The sequence below is a fragment of the Dermacentor silvarum genome, chromosome 7, assembly GCF_013339745.2.
Source record: "Dermacentor silvarum isolate Dsil-2018 chromosome 7, BIME_Dsil_1.4, whole genome shotgun sequence".
In the NCBI taxonomy this organism is placed as follows: domain Eukaryota; kingdom Metazoa; phylum Arthropoda; class Arachnida; order Ixodida; family Ixodidae; genus Dermacentor; species Dermacentor silvarum.
This window is the reverse complement of record NC_051160.1, coordinates 104,457,124-104,477,766: the sequence shown is the minus strand read 5'-3', so window position 1 is coordinate 104,477,766 and position 20,643 is coordinate 104,457,124. Positions and strand designations below refer to the sequence as shown.

Below are 20,643 nucleotides of genomic sequence, written 5' to 3'. Positions count from 1 at the left end.
AATGTAAAATAAATGAGCCGACTCTCTAATCGTTTATACGAACTTCGAGAACTTACGCAATGTATGAACGGGTGAGAGTGAAATGCCAGTGGTTCAGGAAAGGTCGAAGTGGTGGGTTAGCGCATTTACCACGCTTCACCGCGATGAAGGGATCATAAAAAATTCAAGCATCACTCAGGAGCTTCCTTACGTGCATTGTGGGGAAGCGCAAGAAGTGGATGAAGTGTTGTCGTGCACCATAATAGCTGCCGCTTCATTCGATAACCTAAAGGGCGCATGCGCCACTTCTGCCATTTTATTATATATTTTACGGAAACGCGTGCACCGTGTACAGAATGCCGCGACGATCATCTTTCGTGAACACTGTAGCGCAACCAGCCTCGGGAAGCTTCACATTAAAAAAAAACATAAAAGGAAAAATCGGGATGCTTATCATGGGACATCTCTGGTTCCTTCTTAACACGTCGTGAGGCCAACAGGGCCCTGCAGGTGTCGCCACCAGTGTAGAATAAGAGCTTAGTGGCGCAACGCACCACCCCGTTTCAAAGGGGACGCTAATAGCATCCATCCATCCATCCATCCATCGTCCATGTCGGTTGGTCCATTTACAACTGGCGTTATAATTTCCAATCCGTCTGCTAACACATTTGCCATGAAGTCGCATGCCAACTCCACCTCATCGTCTCGCTTGTCTGGCGTGCACAATCAACTAATTTTACCACGTGCAGTAGGCTTTCCACTGCCAGTGCGGCGGCAACCGCGTTTAGGCCGAAAAGCGCGATAAGTGGTCCTGATAAGCGGTAGTTAATGGTGTTCCCAAAAAAGAGCGTCAACGTGCTGTTTGGTACTGACGCAGTTTTCACGTTGCCTCCTGGAGAATTAAGTGAGGAGCGGATCTTTAAGTGTGGGCTGCACTGTATCAGTACGAACGACCAAGATAACACACTTGAAGGGTGACATGAGGATGTATAATTTGTTATTAACTTATTTAGCTAAATTGCCTACGAACGGTGATTACCCGTATGGAAGGCATGGATTACCTCTTTATGGAAGGCATGTAACAATATACCACCAACAAGCTGTTCCTTCTGCTACAGACCCTTCCCCGCACATTTAATGAGCAAACGAATTAACAAAGTGCGGATCAGTCAATAAATCGCTTTCTTTGAATGCGAATTGATGCGTTAGACACACACAGACACACGCACACACACACACGAGCTACGTGTAATATGACTGGCGGGTCGAAATTAGAGGCAACACCTAATCAGTGTTTTAGTTGGCATAACAGTACCATATACCATTACCATATAGCTCTATATTATATACGGGCCTGCAATTTTGCTTTTTTCTTATTGGCAACTGCCGGATGCGTAATACCGACCTCTTCTTGTGCAACAATGCAGCTGAAAACCATCAGTACATATCGCTTGAATTCTAATCTATACTGTTCATTCTAAGTCTGACGGGGGCGGAACAATTCAAGCGCATGTCGACAAAGCCTGCTCCCCCATCTACCTCTGCCTCGCCAGAGAACCGAGGCTGATGTATTTCCAACATCCTCGTCCCTCCGTGGTACAAGAGTGAAGCTAATCCGAGATGCACGCAAAAACAATTTCCTAGGCGGTGCGCTTTAAGTACAGCTGCCTGCCTTCCTCCTACGCCGAGAACTCAGGTTCACGACACCGAAAAATAACCACTTCAATGCAACCACCCACGCAAAAAACGATCGGCGAGCGAAAATTCCACCATTTAGCACGACTCAAAAGAAGAGGGCCGAATCGCGGTGCACTTATAACGACAAAGCTCCCACGCTTAGCCACGAAACCGTTCGGGCGAGGTATAGAGGACGCGAATGTTTACGTCTATACCATGCGGGCGTTACAGGAAAACGAAGAAGAAAGAAATCATAAAAAGCGCGTCATTGCGCAATACTCAAAGAGGCGCGATCAAAGACTCCGCGCACAGAGGAAAAAAGAAGCCACAGAAAAACAAACAAACAGGGGAAAACAAGGCGATCTCGACAGCCACACATGCGCAGCCAGGTCTTGGCATGCCGCGATCCAAAACAGCTCTGGTGCGTAGCTTATGGGAGAAGAAGGTCCTGTTCCGCCTTGCCCTCCCGCCGGGCCTTCTTCAAACCTTCTGCGAGACCAATACGCCCCCACCCGACGAGGAATAGCAAAAAAAAAAAAAAAAAAAGAGCAGCGGATGCCGGTCTTGTTGCTTTTCCTCTCCGCCACAAGGGGTCGCCACTGGGGTCAGCGCAGGTCGCGCCCCCTGGCCCCTTCGCATGGTCCTGTCCTAATGGCCGCAGGGGGGCCGCTGCCTCTCCATACCTGACCCCGGCTGAGTGACCTTGGGACGACACTGCGGCATACTGTGGGTGGTGGTCAGTGGGAGGTGAGAGTTCGAGCCAAGCTTTTGGGGCAGAAGTGGAGGGGGGGAGGGGGAGGGGGGGGCTTTCTGGGGCCCGCATATGCCCAGCGTTCGACGCGGCTTCACATGGACGTGTATTCGCGGTTGTCGATTACCGTCGCTTTTCCATTTGTAGTTGAGTGCAGTTCGCGTATGCGTTATATGGAGCAATTCTGTGTCTGTCTGTCTGTCTGTCTGTCTGTCTGTCTGTCTGTCTGTCTGTCTGTCTGTCTGTCTGTCTGTCTGTCTGTCTGTCTGTCTGTCTGTCTGTCTGTCCATCCGTCTGTTTGTGTGTCCGTCCGTCCGTACGTGATAATGCAGAGACATACACAAAATTGCATGTCATGATACAACTTTCTAGGGAAAGGTGTTTTTTCTTGGTCTTTGGTATGTAACCACCTGCAACTTACCACATACGAATGTTTGAGTCTTAAGAGTCGGGAAGTTGTGAAGCAATATTAACAACTTACCGTCAACTGAAAACAAGGTCAGTGATGAGAGTACGTCCCGGTTGCATGTGCTTCAACCCCAATTCAACCTACTGCAAAGATTTAGCACTAATGCTTGAACTTATCATGGAATAGATGGTTCGGCTTTTAGAATGTTGCAATGTTGTGGTTTGCCCAATTCTCACGAGAAACCTTTGCTCCTTTTGTGATTTTTCAGTTCTGGCACCACAATATCTTATGCCTTAAGGTCATAATAGTCGAAACAGAAAACGAAGGGGATGGACCACTTTTATGTGTAGGTGCATCTTGATAAGTTTGTGTGTGCCGACAACGTCGTGATAGTCACAAAGAGAAAAGCATGCGATGTTATCATGAGCGGAGCTTGGTCGTCCATCACATTCCTTTGTATCACTCTGTATGCATTATGATGTCACGAAAGTGCTCTTTAGAAAGAAAAATTATGGCGGCAGTTGAATTAAAAATAGCTTATTGGTATTGTGTTGTCACTGAAGGGAGGTTTTCACGCTGATGCCCTGTAATGTGACTTCACCATGGATAAGGCATTTCTTTCGTAGTATAGCGGACACTGTGTTTTCGCGGATACAGTATACGAATAGTGGAAATATTCTGGAAGTCGCAAATCCTTCCGAAGTTTATCACACACGTCGCGTGTTAAGTCACACGCTAAAAAAATATAAAGACCATTTATAAAAGCTTATGCAGATGTGTAATCTTTGCACGGTAACCGAGACACCCTACCCGAGACAACCATATACGCGCGCTTGAATTGGTGCAGGAAACGAACCAAGGAAAACGAGCGCATGCGTGAAAAATGGGAGCTCAGAAACCCGTTACAGGGTGCGGATAACATAGTATAACGTCCCGGTTGATATCGACGGCTGATTGCGTCTCGGAAGCTGCACAACCGAGAAGTTGGCAGCCTGGCTCTATAGCGATAAGGCGAATGTTTGTCTAGAGATTAACTAGCTCTATTAAACATTCCGAAGGTCACTTTACGCAAAAACATAAAAAAATAAAATAGGACGATGCAAAGAAGGAAAATAACGGCTGCGCGAACAAATGCTGGCGAAACGAGCAGACGACAAAGTGCTCCGCAATTTCCCGCCAAATTACAGGCACGCGCAGGGACGAGCGGGCACCAACTCTATACGATGCACTCCAGGGATCTCACAGCGAATACGCCCGCATACTCTGGCCGCCTGAGATACAGCGATTGGGGGGGTGTTCGATAACCACTTTCACTGGGAGTGTCCCATATTGCGTCACGTGGGTCGCCCCGCTCGCACATGCGCAAACCACTCCAAGGACAGATCGTTTCCGACGCTGCACCTGCTGGACTGTGCGCGCGTGTATCGCTAACGGCTTTTTGCGTAAGACTACGCGTACAGTCCGGTCGGGATAAATTGCGGCAGCAGCCCCCCCCCCCCCCCCCCCTCAAGTTGCAGGATAGATCGACGCCGAGCGTTTCTCACGCAGCTGGCAATCACGCGGCCCCACCGACGCATGCTCCGCTAGACGTCGTCGTAGTCGACGACGACGACTACGGCGACGCCTACCGGCCAGCCCGCGAAAACCCTCAATCGCGTTGTTCCAGCGAGCGCTCAAGTCGGAACGAACGAACGCACTCACGGGAGTCAAGTAAAGAAATACAAGAAAGGCAGGCAACAACAGGCCGCGTGTACTCGTCACGTTTAACCCGAGCTGGAGAGTGAGGGCTCCCACGCGAGTGTGTTTGCGTGCGTCACCCGTCGGAACGTGTGTGTGTGTGTGCGTACGAGGGCGGGATTCGATTCTTCGGCGTCGAACACCTGCGGTCGCGTAAGGCACGACTCGTTGTGTACAGGCTGTCCCTATACCCAGCGCGCTTACGCACCGGGCTCGGGACCAAAACGCTCAGGCGTGCTTGTGTTCGAGGCACCACAAATCGACCTGTCTTCAATCAGCAGCGCGCGGCTTAGGCAAACGCTCGATCGTCTGCTGCGTATATATGCTGCCGTCTGCTAGTGAGCGGAAGTCTGCCAGCAGACGACGAAGGGGACTGCGGTCGTGATCGTCTGTCCTTTTTTTCTTTTGCGAAGCAGGCTTGTTCGGCAAAGAGAGTAAGGCACGTTGTCTGGCAGCGGATCCACAACGTTGGCTTCTGCGTGGGTGTACTCGTCGAAGCTGCACCTGCCGATTGACTATCGCATTTGCGTTATAGCTATGTGCACGATGGGCACGCACCTGGAGTAATTAAGCCTTCAGCTGGCAGCAATGTTGCCGGACTTTCGCAGGAATGTTTGGAATTAAGCCTTGGGAGCTAACTGCACTCCACCGTTGAGATCGGCATCATTTGTTCCATTATAACAGCTGTGATTGCCACTGTAGGCTGTATATATACGTTACTATTGGGGAAACAGAAATGATGCAACAGTGATCTAACATCTTCAAGCTTACGATAGGTGGCGTCTGATTGTGTCGGTGAAGGAAAACGCTCGTGATACCTGTTCAATAATTGGTGTGTCTAGTGCGCACAGGTAGGAGTTGAGAGAAAAAGAGAGAGCGATTGTGAAGAGGAAGTGGCGCTATTTTCTGCAACCCTTTAAGGAGAGCACGACTCAGTGCCTTAGGAGTTGAGCTCATTACTTTCAAAAGAGGTAGAATGTACCTCGCTACTTCGTTTGCGCAACGTGTAGAATGTATACCATGTATAAATGCAGCCGTAGGTGTCTTTTTTTTTCTTTATTACTCAATATTCTGCCGTGTTTTTAGCAGGCTTAAAAAACTCGCAGATATGCACGCGTTGGCAGTTACAGTATGAGACAGCCTCCAGGTAATGACGTGGCTTTGCTATGTCAATTGCTTTTCAGATCTCAACAAAAGCATGTAATGCTCCGAGAAGTTTCGAAACTTGAATGTTGCAAGAACAATCAAAACGAAATGCGTGTAGGCTCTGAAGCATCCGGCGCCTTCTGGCCAGCTGTTTTCCCGAGTGTCATTTTATCCTCGGTTTCAAACGTGCTTGCCGAAAGGAGGCGGCGTATGAGACCTTTTGCGAGTGCCACACAGACTCGAAATAGCATCACGTACAGACTCGAAGTTTAAGCGCACCTAAAACATTTCCGCGTGATCTAATTCGTGAGCACTCTTCGACGCCCATGGTCATCAATAAAAGAAATTACGAGGATTATACGCAGAGAAAGAGAAGAGAAGAAATAAAAAAGAAGACTGCAGGTGCAGATCAGCTAAACAACGAATAACATTTGAACGAAAAAAAAAGCGGATAACCAATTGCGCCAATACGAAACGCGAAGATTCCCGTCCAATTGGCTTCGATCGGCTGCCCTACAGAACGTAGCGAACGATACTGCGGCATAACAGACGTGAACGCCACGCACCGTCTGGAGCCTCGATCCCTCCCCACTCGGCAAACAGAATCAGCGCCGTTCAAACACGATCCCCGGCGGCAAATTGCGCCGGCTGTGTGGCTGCAGGGTGGAGGGGGGGGGGGGTGGACTCTGTACGCTTATAATACTGTAGCTATGCCTCCCCCCATCCCGTTCTCTGCGCACGCGCGGTGATCGAGACGTTGCAGCTGCCATATGCCGCGCACGCTCTCGTCCGCCATTGGGCCCCACGCGGCAAAAGCAGCCCCGAATCATCTGCAAAAAGCAAAAGGCGCGCGACCCATAGCGACCGCGACGGGGCGGGCTCTGCTGCGTTATACCCCCACCAGCCGCGCAGACGGTCGGGTAATTGCATTGCGCCGATTCCTTCAGATCACGATTTCGTAAGTCCTCCCGCAAGCGCTGTAATACGCTGCCCCTCGGGCGCGGTTAAAAGCTACGAGGCGGAGAGTATAGAGGGCGCTCGGTGAGGCAGAGGGCGCTCGAGGCAGAAGGTATACGCGCGAAGCGAGCTGCATGCGAGCGCACAGACGAACAAGAAAGCAAACTATAGTCTGACGGCTGGCTTTGTGCTTCGGCGTTTTATTTTTTTTCCCCTTCGCCAAAACACAAACACCCGCTGCCAAAAAATCAGCGGCTGGCTTTTTCTTTGCAGCGCATGCGTCGTGTGTGTACACTATATGGCCAGCCAGGCAACTCGCTACACTGACGATAGTTACACGAACGCCGCGGTTATTCCTGTATCGTTTACACGTTGCCAACTTGGCTTTTTGCTGAAGCGTTCTCGCACAACGTTGCCTACCCCTATACCGAGCTCGCCGCCGCAAGAAGCGGTATAGAGCGCGCGCGTGACGCTCTATTACGGCGGAACCGAGAGGATATGGCCCCGTCGCCGCGTATACCACACACGTGTAGCAGCAGGCGTTGTGTGTGTGTGTGTGTCTGTGTGTGTGTACACCAGCGCGTACACTCTATGTACACACAGTGTACTATATACCTCGCTGACGAGCTAGGCCTAAACACCTGGCGCTTCGAGGCCGCGATCCGTACAGGCCCTCGATCGAAGGAGGGAGGGAGGCAGGCGATTGTACGCGATTCATCGTCTTCGCCCAGCCTCCTCTGTTTAACCTGTACGCCTTCTTTCTCGAACCAGGAAGAGAGTTGTTCGACAGTTGCCAGCGTTTCACTGCAGCCGCAGCTTGCATCGCCGGCAGCACCTGCTGCCGTCTTCGTCATGGTCTCTCGAGATTGTGCCCCGTGTATACCGTATATGCACATGCGATGTGGCCTTCTGCCCATCAGTGGGTTCGACGTATGACGTATTGTGTACACACACATACTACATACGCAGATATTCTAGCACGAATACACACAGGAAGGCTCCGCAGCATGAGACAAACACAATGCACTGTGTTTGTCTCACGTTATTTATTTCTTCTCTCCCTCGCACCAGCTTTTGCAGAGTAAAGTCGTGCTGCTTCTTGCGTTTCCAGTATCTGCGTTTTAGACTGCAATGCCTCGCCTCACTCTGGGCGTTTAAGTTGTCGTCATTGTTGCCTCCGTATATAAATCCGCGGAGGGTACGCGCAAGACAGGTGTGCCGTGTTGCGTGTGTACGCAAGGCCCTGACTAAGAGTGAGTCCCAGTTCAAGGCGAAAACGTGACTCGCCGTGGAATATGTGTTTAAGCGTGTATGTGGACGAGTTCGCGCTCACCGTTGGTGTGTATACGCGCAGATATTGCATAATTATTCTACCGGTGTTGAAAGAAAAAAAAAAGAAAATAGCCTTCCTCCGCTATACTTCAGACTGCACTTTGCGCTCTAATCTAGCGCTCAAGCAGCGAGCTCAAGCGTGGTTTCTTTATCACGTACTTTCGTCGTTGTTGATTACAAATGATCTGGCATTCAGTATACGCACGTTGCCTATGCGGTGTTCAATTTATTACATGCTGCAAACCGTAGGCTGGTGCAATAAGAGCAGACAAAGAAGAAACGTTGGAAATGTTGTAGACAGATTACACAATGCGACCGTTTGGAGTATACTTCATAAGCTGGTACACTGTAATGGTTGCTCATTTTTTTTACGAATGTTCCTTATACCAATCGATACATCCTGTCTCAGGGGCTTTAAGCTATCGGCCAATCCAGGTCTAACGATAAGCTTATATTGGAGGCAATTTCTTTTGAATGTTTTTTTTTTTTTGAGGGGTTATGCAAGGCTTGGAGGCAACTGCCTTAAAAGATTTTCAAAACAGTTTAATGCTTTGGGTTTATACCTCTTCGTGCTCTTCCTGGCAATGCTCACGAGAACTTAGGCAAAAGAGATTGTTGAGAAATGCCAAAGTGGTACTTGTACCCCTTTGTCCACGCACATCGAAGCCACTGGAAATACGGCAAAGCTTTTAGAGCAGTTGAAGAGTCTGATTAGCGCCACGTTAGAAAGTATCATAAATGAATGAATGAAACGTCTTTATTACAAACGGGTAGGCTCTTCGGCCTAAAAGGAGAGGGGAAGTGGATCATACGACGATGGATGCCCGTGTCATTTGTAAACGACCAGAGTGAGAACAGAACGTCTGGGGCTCCGTTGCCATTGTTTGGGCTGACCCTGTCATCAAGGAGGTCTATAATATAGCGTTATACACGCGAAGGCCTTTTTTTCTGCATTTTAGTGATTTCCTTTATTAAAAAGAATGACGTCACTGTGATGACATCAGTGTGAGAGAAAGGCACAGGACGAGAACACGCACACATACACTTCACCCTGCATGTGCAGCGAAGCAAACCAATGTTTTGTTGGGAAAGATGCGCGTCTCGCCGCCAGTGACACGAAAGATTTCATTCTCAGTATTTAGGAAGACGCGGCGGCGCTGCAGTTTCATGCTCTGCGGGCTGGAAATATTTTGAGGCATCAAACGGTGAGGCTTTTTTCTCTGGGGCCAAGAAGAATATGTTTTGCCGACATTCACAAAGCTCTTTGGCCTTATTGTTTATGACAGCGGAGACAAAGCGTCAAAACCCTAATCCTCCGATGGTATTGCCTCCACTTTGTCTGGTTGATTAAAGATGTGCACCTCATCTACATGACGAGCAGAAATGCGTGAGATTTACATTACACACCGTGGTGTGGGCAGAAGTGTTGCGGAAAAGCTTTCGCATTGCGAACGGTGCGCTACATGGCGTAGCGTTTGCGTAAGTGAACCGCTGAAACGGCTTCCCGCAACGGAGTTTCGCGCAAGGCGCATTCCTCGCTCGGCGCATTCAAGAGTTACGAGGAGTTGGAAAAAACGACGAGTTGGCTCGCGTTGACCCTTATAGAGGCTTCTGGCCACGGCTTGCGCCACCCCGCAAGGACGTTGCGCGTTGTGAGGCTTGCCGGCGGGCGCTAAGGTGCGCGAAACGGGGGGGGGGGGGGGGGGGGGGGGGTGGACCCTGACCAACTGTTTGTAGACACACTTGCAGCCGAAACGTTGGAAAAAACAAAATGCGTCCCGCTCGACCCGTGCAAAAGAGAAATGCCCCGTCATGCGTCTCGGGAGAGGACCTTCCGAGGACGTCCCACATTTGGCGAGAACATACGTGTTATCTCTAGGTAAAAAAAACAAAACAAGAACCTTGAAATACTTGCAAAACATTCTTAGAACCCCTGTAAAAACTGTGAGGTCATCGGGAAAAAGACGAACGTCAGTTGGCAGAATGTTCCTGTTGCTTCTGCGTTGTGTCTATATTTCTTTTGGCTTATAAATATACGTGCGAAGCGCTCGGTGCTGTTTGCGGTGCTTGGCGTTTTAAACTATATATATATATATATATATATATATATATATATATACCATAACGCCGTTCACGTGACCACCACAGAAAGTTCAGTGCGACCACATGGATCGAATCGGGTACACAAAAAGGTGGTTTGTGTACACAAGCAGTGGCTTGAATAGTGCACGCACCCACGTCAGGTACGGAGTGTACAGACCAGACATACCACGCATGCATGCTTAGCTCTGCAGGCGCTGCCCAAAATGGACCTGCCCCCTAACCAACGTGCCAATTCTGCAGCTCAAATTTCGGACGCATTAAGACTAATACCCGGTGACCGACTTCTCTGCCCTTTCACGCCACAGACACAACTCCAGACCCATTTCATTCATGAGTATACGCAGGTTGAAAAAAAAATGGTACAAGTTAAGACAAGCAGGAAATGTTAATCGCGCTGTGCTGGTGGTCGTCGTAAGCAGTGAACCACAGTGCAAAAAAAAAAAATATGTAAAAAAAAGTAATACAAAAAGGACTGAAGTCGGTGGAGGTACTGCGTTTCGTTAGATGTGCGGTTACAGCTCCTCTGAGTAGCGTTTCTGAAGACCTGCTGTTTCTGACTGGTTTTCCCGTTCTGTAGGCGCTCTGTCTCTCTCTCTCTCTCCCTGTAGTCTGCTTTTGCTGCGCCTTCCCCCTTGGCTCGCGCAGTCGGTCACTTCGTGACGTCGAGTCGTGAGCTGCGGCGCCGTTCTCACGCGGCTACCGCATGTACGGTTATCCACGTCGAGGAAAGAAGAAAAATGCGAGAAGGTCAGAGCGCTTACACCGCAGTAGCCTTCTCAGTCGCGGGACACATAGATTACCGACGCTCTCATATTTAAATCAGTTCAGCTCAACGTGGTGCCGAGTCAAATTTAGCTTGGCCAGCATGCATTTGGCGTCAACATTCACTTCAGTTCAGCTCGAATCACTCTGTACAGCTGAGAAAATGAAAACTATAAAGTGGCGCTAAGCTCAAGTGGGCAACTATGGAAATAAATTAAAGAAATAAACTTGAATATTCTTTTGGAATCTCAATTCGAATAAAACATTTTGGACCGCCAACTAACTCGGGGAGTGCAGCGTTTTGAAGCACGGTTCCTCAAATACAAACAGCTACGTGGTATTTCAAATAAATTGACTTTAGATAACAAGACTCCCTTCGTAATTGTAAACTTAGCTCTCTCGCGAAGCTGTTGCCAAAGTTACGGCGGCGTAGTTATTTAATTATGCAATCTCCGACTGTGTCAGCACATTTTTTTGCTTGTCCCATTCAATGGAAAATGTAGACGTTGGTCTCGAGATGAAACTATACGAATGTGCAGGGATTGCTGAGGAAGGAAATCAAGGCCGGTGCCTCCATCATTTGTGCCACTGTGCAATGTGGAGATGCGCTCTTGAAAAAAAAAAAAAAAAAGCCAAGGAAAGAAGGTGTGGTAATAGCTGACGTTGCCACCAACGCACTTTAATTTATATGCTTATTCCTCCCAGATACTGATAGATATGACTGCAGTATAACAGCCTAAGATTTACCGTTATCAGAGAATAGCGCATCTAGCGGCATGTTTTCGTAGTTTCCTTCCGATTAAATTAGCCTCACGTTCTAATAACACCAGCGTGGTCAAAGGCGTGTTTAAACACGTGCCATCGTACACCTTACTCGGAGTCCCCGAAAGGCGGCGCTTGCAGTTTCCGGACGTGCACAAATGGAACGAACACTCTAACCGCAGACCAAACCACGTTTCGCTTTCCCCTTTTATCACCTGTAACCACACAGCGAAGAACCATACCGGTCCGCTGACGTGGCACGTATATGGCAATAGCCCTGCATGGAAGGCGCACAGGATGAAAGGACACGGAGAAAAGAACCAGACGACAAGTGTTTTCTCGAAAAAGAAGAACAGCCCCCTTCGTTTGTACGGCACGTAACCGCAGCCTTCCACCAAAGGCAGAACCGGGGGGCGCATGCGCTCTGACCACAGGGGACAAGGCACACATCCGCGTTCTGCCCCTCCCCCTTTGCAGTGCCCAATACCAGTCATCAAGTTTTCACCGAATTGCCGCTTTTCCCTCCGTAGTATAACATCTTGGCGACAGGAACCGGTGCGGACCTCGGAAAAGAAAAGAGGGGGGGGGGGGTACAGTACGTTATGGGAAGAGCTGAGATGAAGAAAAGCAAGAGTGAAAAGAAAGGAGGTGGGCTGGCGCCGCGTTAGTGGCCTCTAATCCAGCAAGCGGTGGTGGCCACGGGCCAAGGCTGGCAGAGGACAGTACTGCCGGCAGCGGTGTCTTTTTCCATACCCGACATTACGCATCTCGCACGCGCTCCCGTGGTCCGTCTCCTTTTATGTGCACCGGTCTGTCTTCGACAAAGCGAAGAGACTCCATATAACGTGTTACATTCGCAGCCGAGGGAACAAATACGAAAAACAACGAACCTGGAGGGAAGCAGAAATGAAGCAGGCGCGTACGCCACCAGGCAGCGCTAAAGACAGGTTGTATAACAGAAGACGCCGTACGTGCGTCTGGGACATGCATACGCACATATATCCACGGCTGGCGCTTTTCACTTTCCACTGCTGTTTACTTTATTGCCAATGTGCTCGCGAGACGTACAAAATGGCGTCCATGTGCCTCCTGTATATAAAGAGGGGGGGGGGGGGGAGGATCGAGCGAAGGGAAAGGGAAGGGCGACCCGGAATCCGGCTCCGAGTCCGGTCGTTGTAATACGTCTCCCCGTCGCGACTTCGAAAACGACGGGCATTGGTGCCGAGTCTCGCGAGATCGCACTGGCGCGACGCCGCGCGTGAACAGACGACGCGGACTATTCCGCGGCGCCGTCTGCTCGAAAAGAACGCGTCTGCTACGAACAAGCCCGGCGTCGTCTGCTCTTGTCTGCCAGCATTTCGCGCTGTCGGTGACGTCCTGCGGCCGACAACAAAACGCTGCCGCCGCTGTTTCGTAACCTTCAATCAGCGCGTCTGTTTGTACGCGAGTGCGTGCAGTCGGTGCGTTCGGTCGAAGCGGCGGAATGGTAAAAAGATGAATAGGGTGGCCATGCCACGCGAAGGTGATCTTTAAAAGCCAGAGTCGCTGCGGCGGTCGCATAGTTGTTTTGTCTTTCTTCTGCACGATTCGGGCTTTTTTGCTTAGTGTGGTAGCAGACGAAAAACAAAAACAACGATCGCCCGTTATAGCAAATAGTGCGTCGTCCCCCTTGAAGGCACGGGACTCGGCTATATAATGCATTTTGTCTTACATCCTGTTTCTCGTTTAGAACCGTGCGTACCGCTTGCTCTCTTTTGCTAAGTGTTTTTCTCTATTCGACACGGTGGCACGGAGAGAGAAACCGTTGCCTGTGGAGCGTGGATAATCTGTTTTTCTGAATCAATACCTGTCAACGTCTGCTCACTCGGACACGCGAGCAGACGACGCCGGTATAGCTACACTAAAACACGTGGCACGAGACGGAGCACATGCTTACGGCGCGTGCTTGTTTTCAGTCTTGCAAGCGCCACTCTAAAACCGTGGTGTAGTTGACGAGATCCTTGCGTGCACGTCGGTGACGTGCTCGCGGTCCTTTTACTTACGCTCATTGGCACTCCATCTTCACTGTGTGTTAAAGGACCCTGCTACCGGTAAAACGTGAGCAAACACGACGAACAGACGAACGACTGCAGAAGGCGGTTAGCAGACGACAGCTGTTTATATTGTGTGTCGGTTGTTTTCTGACCACGTTGCTATCGTGGTTAGGCCTAAACGGAGGTGTGATTTTTCTCTGGACGAATGGAGTTTAGAGTTAGCGTATACGAGAAGGAGAAAAAAATTATATATGCACGCGTTATAGGTGTGGGCATGCATGAAAGGCGCGACAAAGTTATAGCGGACGAACAACTAAACACGCACGAAAATAAAAACAGCCAGAAGCGCGGCTACATATTCTTCCATAATTCCCCTACAAGGAAAAAAAGTGGTGGAGAGGACGCGACGGTTCTTATTTATGACCAATTACAGCGCTTGAGCGGCGCAATTTTGTTACAGGTTTACGCGCATTACGGACACGTCTGCCAGAGCTCGCGCGTCTGTATATGTATACTGTATCCAAGTCTGAGCGCCCACGTCTTCTAATGCGCGCTGCTGTGAAGACAGAAGCCAACTCCGCGTTTATTATCTTATGAGCTTCCCTTCTTACCTTTCCATGTTTCCAAGGCTAAATATCATTAAGTGAGTCTTAGGGACCACAAGATTCAACACGGAAAGAGCAGAGCTTAATGATCGTAAGTTCGCGAGGCTATATTATTACATTCTCCATGCAGCATTAGCGTGCTCTGTTAGATTTGCTGGAACGGAGCAGGAATTGAACTTTATATTAAACTGAATTGGAGAGTCGAAGTCGCTGCTACGCCTTACACGATTAAATAAGTTAACTTTTATGTAATTATCCGATTTCTTAGGCCATCGGCAACTTGTAGGCTGACTTATATGGTTTAAGCAGGGTGCATTTACAAGTGCAATGGTTTGCGCCGGTACACCAGGTGGCAGAAAGAAGCGTACAAACAGAAAAACTTAAAATCGGATGCAGATGCATGCTTCAAGTGAGGATCCGTCGTGAAACCGTGTCTTGCCTTTAAATTTCCTTCTAATCTATATCTATCGATTACTCCAGCTATCACGCCCAGCAACGTTTTGATGAATCATGTAGTTAGTCTCTCGGCTCGTGAAAACGCCCCGACGTATCCTCCATGGGGCTGCATTGCATGGAAGGAAGGAAGTAAAGAGTGGAGAAGGAAAGGCAGGGAGGTTAACCAGTTCAGCACAACCGGTTTGCTACCCTACACATGGGATCGGGATGATGGGGAATGAAAGATGGGGAGGAGAGAGAGAGAGCACATAACACAGCACACACATAGTCACAGTCCGTCACTCTTGCATGGAAGCGTGTTACGGAACTTAAGGGCGCAAATGTAGAAATCACCAACGTAAAAAAAGAAAGAGAAACACCGTGCAACGCACGCTATGGCTTTCGACTTTGAAGGCACTGATTTACTGTACGCTTGTTGATGTGAGCGATGCTTGTTTATGCCGTTTGTGCGATTTGAAGATCGTCGTCATCACCGCATTCGATAACGAGCAGATGTCCAATGTCGGGTACACTGTAAAAACAAACCGGCACTTCAACGGTCATGTGTTTATAGTGTTTTACATTAGTGGTGCTAAACCTGCATTTAGCGAGAATATTGCTTCTCATTATCGGTATTATCAGGTAACCGCCGTGATGAACTTACCAGCGACATGCCCATATCAGGACGCCAGCACGCGCAAGAACTATTCGCTTTATTCAAATGAGCTTCAGTCGAAACTGGGCTGAAGGCGACAAAGGTCAACGGAACCACTACGTATGTTGAATAACGACGTTTGTGAGGAAACGCCATCGTGGTCTTGCGTCGTGAGTACCTTCTCTTTGGGACGCATGGCAGACACGACCGAGCGACATCGGCGTATAAAATACGACCCATGATCGCATTTCCTCATCTTATCCTCTGTTTGTTTGAAGCGTTATATTAAAAGGTATCTCGCCTCGAGGAAAATCCTGAAAATCAATTTGCGCGCTCCGCACAGCACAAGTCTTGAAGAAGATGGTCAGCCAGATGCCGCGGACAAAGCCAGAGGTATTTCTACGGCACGAAAGATAATGTAAAGGCTTTGCTGCGCTACAAGACGTGTACCGATTTCGCACAATATTCGCTCCCTGAAGCGTAGTTAGCGTCCATTTCCAAAACGTGTTGTCTTTCGCAGCGTTATAATAGGAAATACCTTGTATATAATAAATCTTCTCTGTGGTTGATTTGCATATATTATGATTCCAGACGCCTGCGCATTTCGAGTGTGTAGCCCAATGCGGAAATGCTCGCCCACCGTGTCCTCATAACCATGTGTACAGTTTTAGAAACGTCAACGACACCATACCTCTCCGCTCGCCAGTATACAGGGCGTTTCACGTAACTTAAGCCAAACGTTAAGAACGTGCAAATGTGACCCAGCTGGACAGAACCAATGTAATGTCGTTTGCGGTCGCTTGGAGACACTCAGATTATTTATTGCATTCCGCCTAATTAGACGTCTTAATTATTCAACTTCTCAAATATTATAATTAGATGAAAATTGCCAATGAAAAAATTGTACAGCCACATCATGAAAAAACTCCCGATTCAGCTTTATCTTGCTCAGCACGTGCTACATAAACGTGTTTTTTTTTTTCGGAGCGTGAAAGAAGCCCGCGAATACGCGCAAAATTACCGCGCGACTGGCCGCTCGAGGCATTTTGCGTGCATTCGCGGGCTTCTGTCACGCTCCGAAAAAAACACGTTTATATAGCACGTGCTGAGCAAGAGAAAGCTGAATCGGGAGTTTTTTCACGATGTGGCTCTACAATTTTTTCATTGGCAATTTTCATCTAATTATAATATCTGAGAAGTTGAATATTTAAGACATCTAATTAGGCGGAATGCCATAAATAACCCGAGTATCTCCAAGCGACCGCAAACAACATTACCTTGGTTCTGTCCAGCTACGTGGCGTATAGTTGGGCCACCCTGTATAAAAAGACATTCGCGCTATTTGATTTGTAAACCAAAAGCCTGCGACTGGGCAGAAGGTGAAGCTTTCGAGCGCTGACAGAAAGAATGAAAGCGATCACACGGCAGGTCCTATAATGGTGCGCTAGCAGCAGGTCATTCGCGGATCTAATCCCCGGTCTATACGAGATTAATTAACGCTATCACAAAGTATTCTTCTCGCTTCGAGTGCCATCCGCCTGACGCTGCCACCGCTGGTGTTATTTATCTTGGTCCGTTGAACTTTCTGCATGCAGGCGATGCTGTGCTTTGGCACGATGAATGTATGGCGTGCCGTCGCGAAACACAGATGAACAAAGCCGCCTCCCTTGGTGTTTAGAAATCAGCAATCGAAAGGTTTACCTTCAGAAAAGAGCGAAGCAAACATCGGCAAACGATTGCGTGAGCTCCGAGCACCTAATTAAACGTCTAAAGCCCGCATTCACAAAGAGCTCTGACGCAGGGATTGCTCGTAAGAGGAAATTCTCGCCAATCTTTATGCGGGCGTAGACTATTTGTTTACGTTAAGAGAAAGAAATCGAGCTGGGCAGACCATGTGATGCGTAGGAAGGATAACCGGTGGACCATTAGATTTACAGAATGGGTGCCCGAGAGATGGCAAGCGCGGTCGAGGACGGCAGAATATTAGGTGGGGTGATGAAGTTGGGAAATTCGCAGGTGGAAATTAAAATGAGCTAGCGCAAGACAGGAGTAACTCGAGATCGCAGGGAGAGGCCATGGGTCCTGCAGTGGACGTAAAAATAGGCTGATGATTATGGTGATAATGATGATGATGACAATATTTGTGAAGCTATATAGCTTGTCGACGGCCTATAGATCACCTACGAACGAGGGGACGATTTCGCATAACTTTCTTTGTTTATTCGTAAACACTTTTTTCTGATTATATCATTAGCCTCCGCTAATCATGTGTTCGCTGTCAATAGTGTGTTGGCTGGTATTGTTCTAACTTAGCTATATAGCTTTGTAAATTGAGCCCCTGTCGTGGCTGGCACTCGGCGCCATGTCAATTTGTCTCGAGTCCTGCAGCCTATAGTAGCGTTTCTTATACGATCTAGAGGGGGGAAAGGGCGAGTGTGTGCGTATAGAGAGCGAGAACGTGCGAGAGGAGGCAGTGCAAGGCGACGCGCGAGGCGACGGCGAGGTGGCGGTATACGAGGGAGTCGATATTCGCGTCGGGCGTCAGCGCGGCGGCTTATTTAATTACGCGACGAGCGCCACGGGGCACATGCGGGCGCCTACTTGCAGTGCCGGGGGCGAAGAAAGAAGAAGAAATGGCGGAGATGAGAACGATAGTCGCCGATGGGAGAAGAGAGAGGGCGGTGATGTGAGAAGAGAGAGAGAGGCGCATGGACTGCGGTGTGGAGTTCCGGCTGGGTTGACCTCCCTTCGGAGGGCTGACCCGGCCCGAGGGCCACATTGAACCACAATCACTGCCCGCGCTTGGCGTGTGTGTGTGTGTGTGTGATCCGCAGGTACCATGAGAACAGGCTGCACGCAAGTTCCTATCCGTGGTGTGTTTCTTGTATACGGGTAGCGTTATGTATACACATGTCGGAAATTCGCGAGCATGAGAATGATTAGGACGGCGCACTGAGACCGGACACCGCGGAATTCCGTGGAGCTTTGTGAGCGCTCCGTTGGGCAGACTTAGGGGCGGCCTGAGAAAGACTACAGCTGGCCACGAATGTTTGTGGAACGTGAGTCGGACGACAAAAAAGTGACAGCTCTATTAAGGCATGGTGGTTCGAATTTTGATCAACACTGTGTACAGGTCGCAAAGGCTTGTGCGCGCTGAAATCTTTGGATAAATTTGTGTCTGTGGGTTATAGGTTCCCCGGAATTAAGATTTTTTTTCGCAAGTCTAGTGTCTATTAAACGATTTGAGTAGTAGCGGGCTGAGAGTAACTCAGCCGGCTTGTAATGCGCACGTTCTACATTTCTACCAGTTGACGGTGTTGAGCTGAATAGTGTTGAGAATGTAGCGTTGCATGAATTAATGTGAAATTGATCCGGCTGAATCCGGCAAGGATCCTTTTGCAACAAAAACAGGACGACACATGCGATCCAGGCAAGCAAATAGGCGGCGAGTGGGATAGGAGGTGGTGAGACTGCATGCATCTTGTTGTGCTAAATGACAGGCCCAAAAGCAGACATCACAAGATACGAGCTGTGCAAATATAACGTTGAGACACTCAAGTACAGGAGTTTTAAGGAGCAAGTGACACGGAGTTGCACAGACAAGCCCTCATATACCGCAATACAAAAGGGTGCGACATAACCCAAGGGAAAGATTGCCTACTCCAACTTCGACGGACACTTCACGGCGACGCTTGTACGGAGGAAAAAACGGCACGGTCGCAGCCTGCTGAGAGCAGAACCCCGCGTCTCTTCCTTGCAGAACGCTGAATGCAGATTCTCCTGTTGCCTTCGAACATGCGTTTCGCTGTTTTTGCTTCGGACCTCTCGATCGAAGAGCGTGGCCCCGCCCATCCCAGCCCGGAACCGCCCACTCGACGTTTCTGAATGTGGGCGTTTCCTTGCGGTTGACCCGGTGGCGGTGTGGTTCCCCTTTTACATGCCCGAGTTTTACTTTTCCCTTTTTTCTTTTTAACCAGATATAGCTCACACGCAATTCCTTCCGCTTGGGTGAATTTGGAAACAGACAATGGAAATGCTGGATGTCGGGCAGAAAACGGTATAGAGAGGAACTGAAAATATGTAACCCGCTGACGCATAGCAACTTTATTTGAGAAAACTTGTTAAGTGTCGCGGTGGCGAGTAGGGTTCATAAATGAACGCGTTTATGGATCAGTTTGAGCATTGTATATTAGTTCGCTTGATAGTAATCCTAAATAGGTAGGCAATTTCATTCAACAGTAAAGTAGATATGGCTAACTCGGCTTGTTCCTGGTGTGGGGTATCCACTGCTGTACTGGAAAATTCAGAGTGCGGAGTTTGCAAACATGACTCATCGTGTCACTTTGATTGGGGATTTCCCTCACAGCTTGTCTGACAGGCCACGTGGCAGTGACTATATAGCAAGCAAGCGTGCATAGAATGTTGAAAGAGGAATGTTTGTCCTAATCATTTTCTTTTATTGGTCATAAGACGATTCATTGACAGTTGTTGCTTTCAGTCTTCAGAGCATGTGGACGCTTCCTTTGCGATATGCATTCTTTCTAAATGCCCGCTGGAAGTACAACTCGTATCTGCTACGATTTCTATTCTTAAGGTTGCCACCATCCGTGGAAGCACTTGCGAACTTAAACTTACCGTGTGGCACGGCAAATGTCCTATTTTTCAGAGTGTGTGATTGTGTGATTATTTTCTTGACTTTTTAGTCAAAGGCTGGACAATCAGCCATTTGCACATGGAGCATTCGCCAGGCCGCTGTATATAACTGTACGTTTCACATGGCGTGCCTTACTCATGCTTTCTTTCGTTTTCTATTGTTGCAGTATTCCGGAAACACGACGTTCTGCCGGAGGTACCGCTGATACACTTCGGCTTCTCCAAAGTAAGTTGAACGCCCCCCGTTCCGTACTGATATTTAAAAGTGCCTCTTGTAGGTGTATGCATCATGCAGTATACGATTTCGAAGGAATGATTGATATAGGTATAAGGAGCTTATGAGCTCGAAGCTCACTAAACACTGCCGTCGACCTTTATGCATCCGTTGAAATGTGAAACAGCTGTGTTATTAATTCAACATGTGTTCCGCGGAAGCAAACACAGATGTTCGCCAGATGCGTTATATGTACATATATAGTCTTGTCCCTGACTGCACTGAGATGTCCCAGAAACACTCGTATTCGTGGCGCCGCACTCTGGGTCTTAGAGTAAGAGATACGAGAAATACTGGAATTACGCTTTTTAAACGCCACGCTATTACGACGCCCTACACAAGATGCCCCCCCCCCCCCCCCCCCCGCTCACGG

At 48.8% G+C, this 20,643-nt stretch overlaps 1 protein-coding gene across 1 annotated transcript in view; it reads left to right on the top strand.

The window, feature by feature from the left end:
* LOC119458340 (neuronal PAS domain-containing protein 4-like) overlaps positions 1-20,643 on the top strand; it is a 150,563-nt gene that overhangs the window by 81,497 nt on the left and 48,423 nt on the right. The window contains 1 exon segment of the mRNA XM_037720174.2: positions 20,164-20,222. Coding sequence (XP_037576102.1) covers positions 20,164-20,222 — 59 coding nt within the window.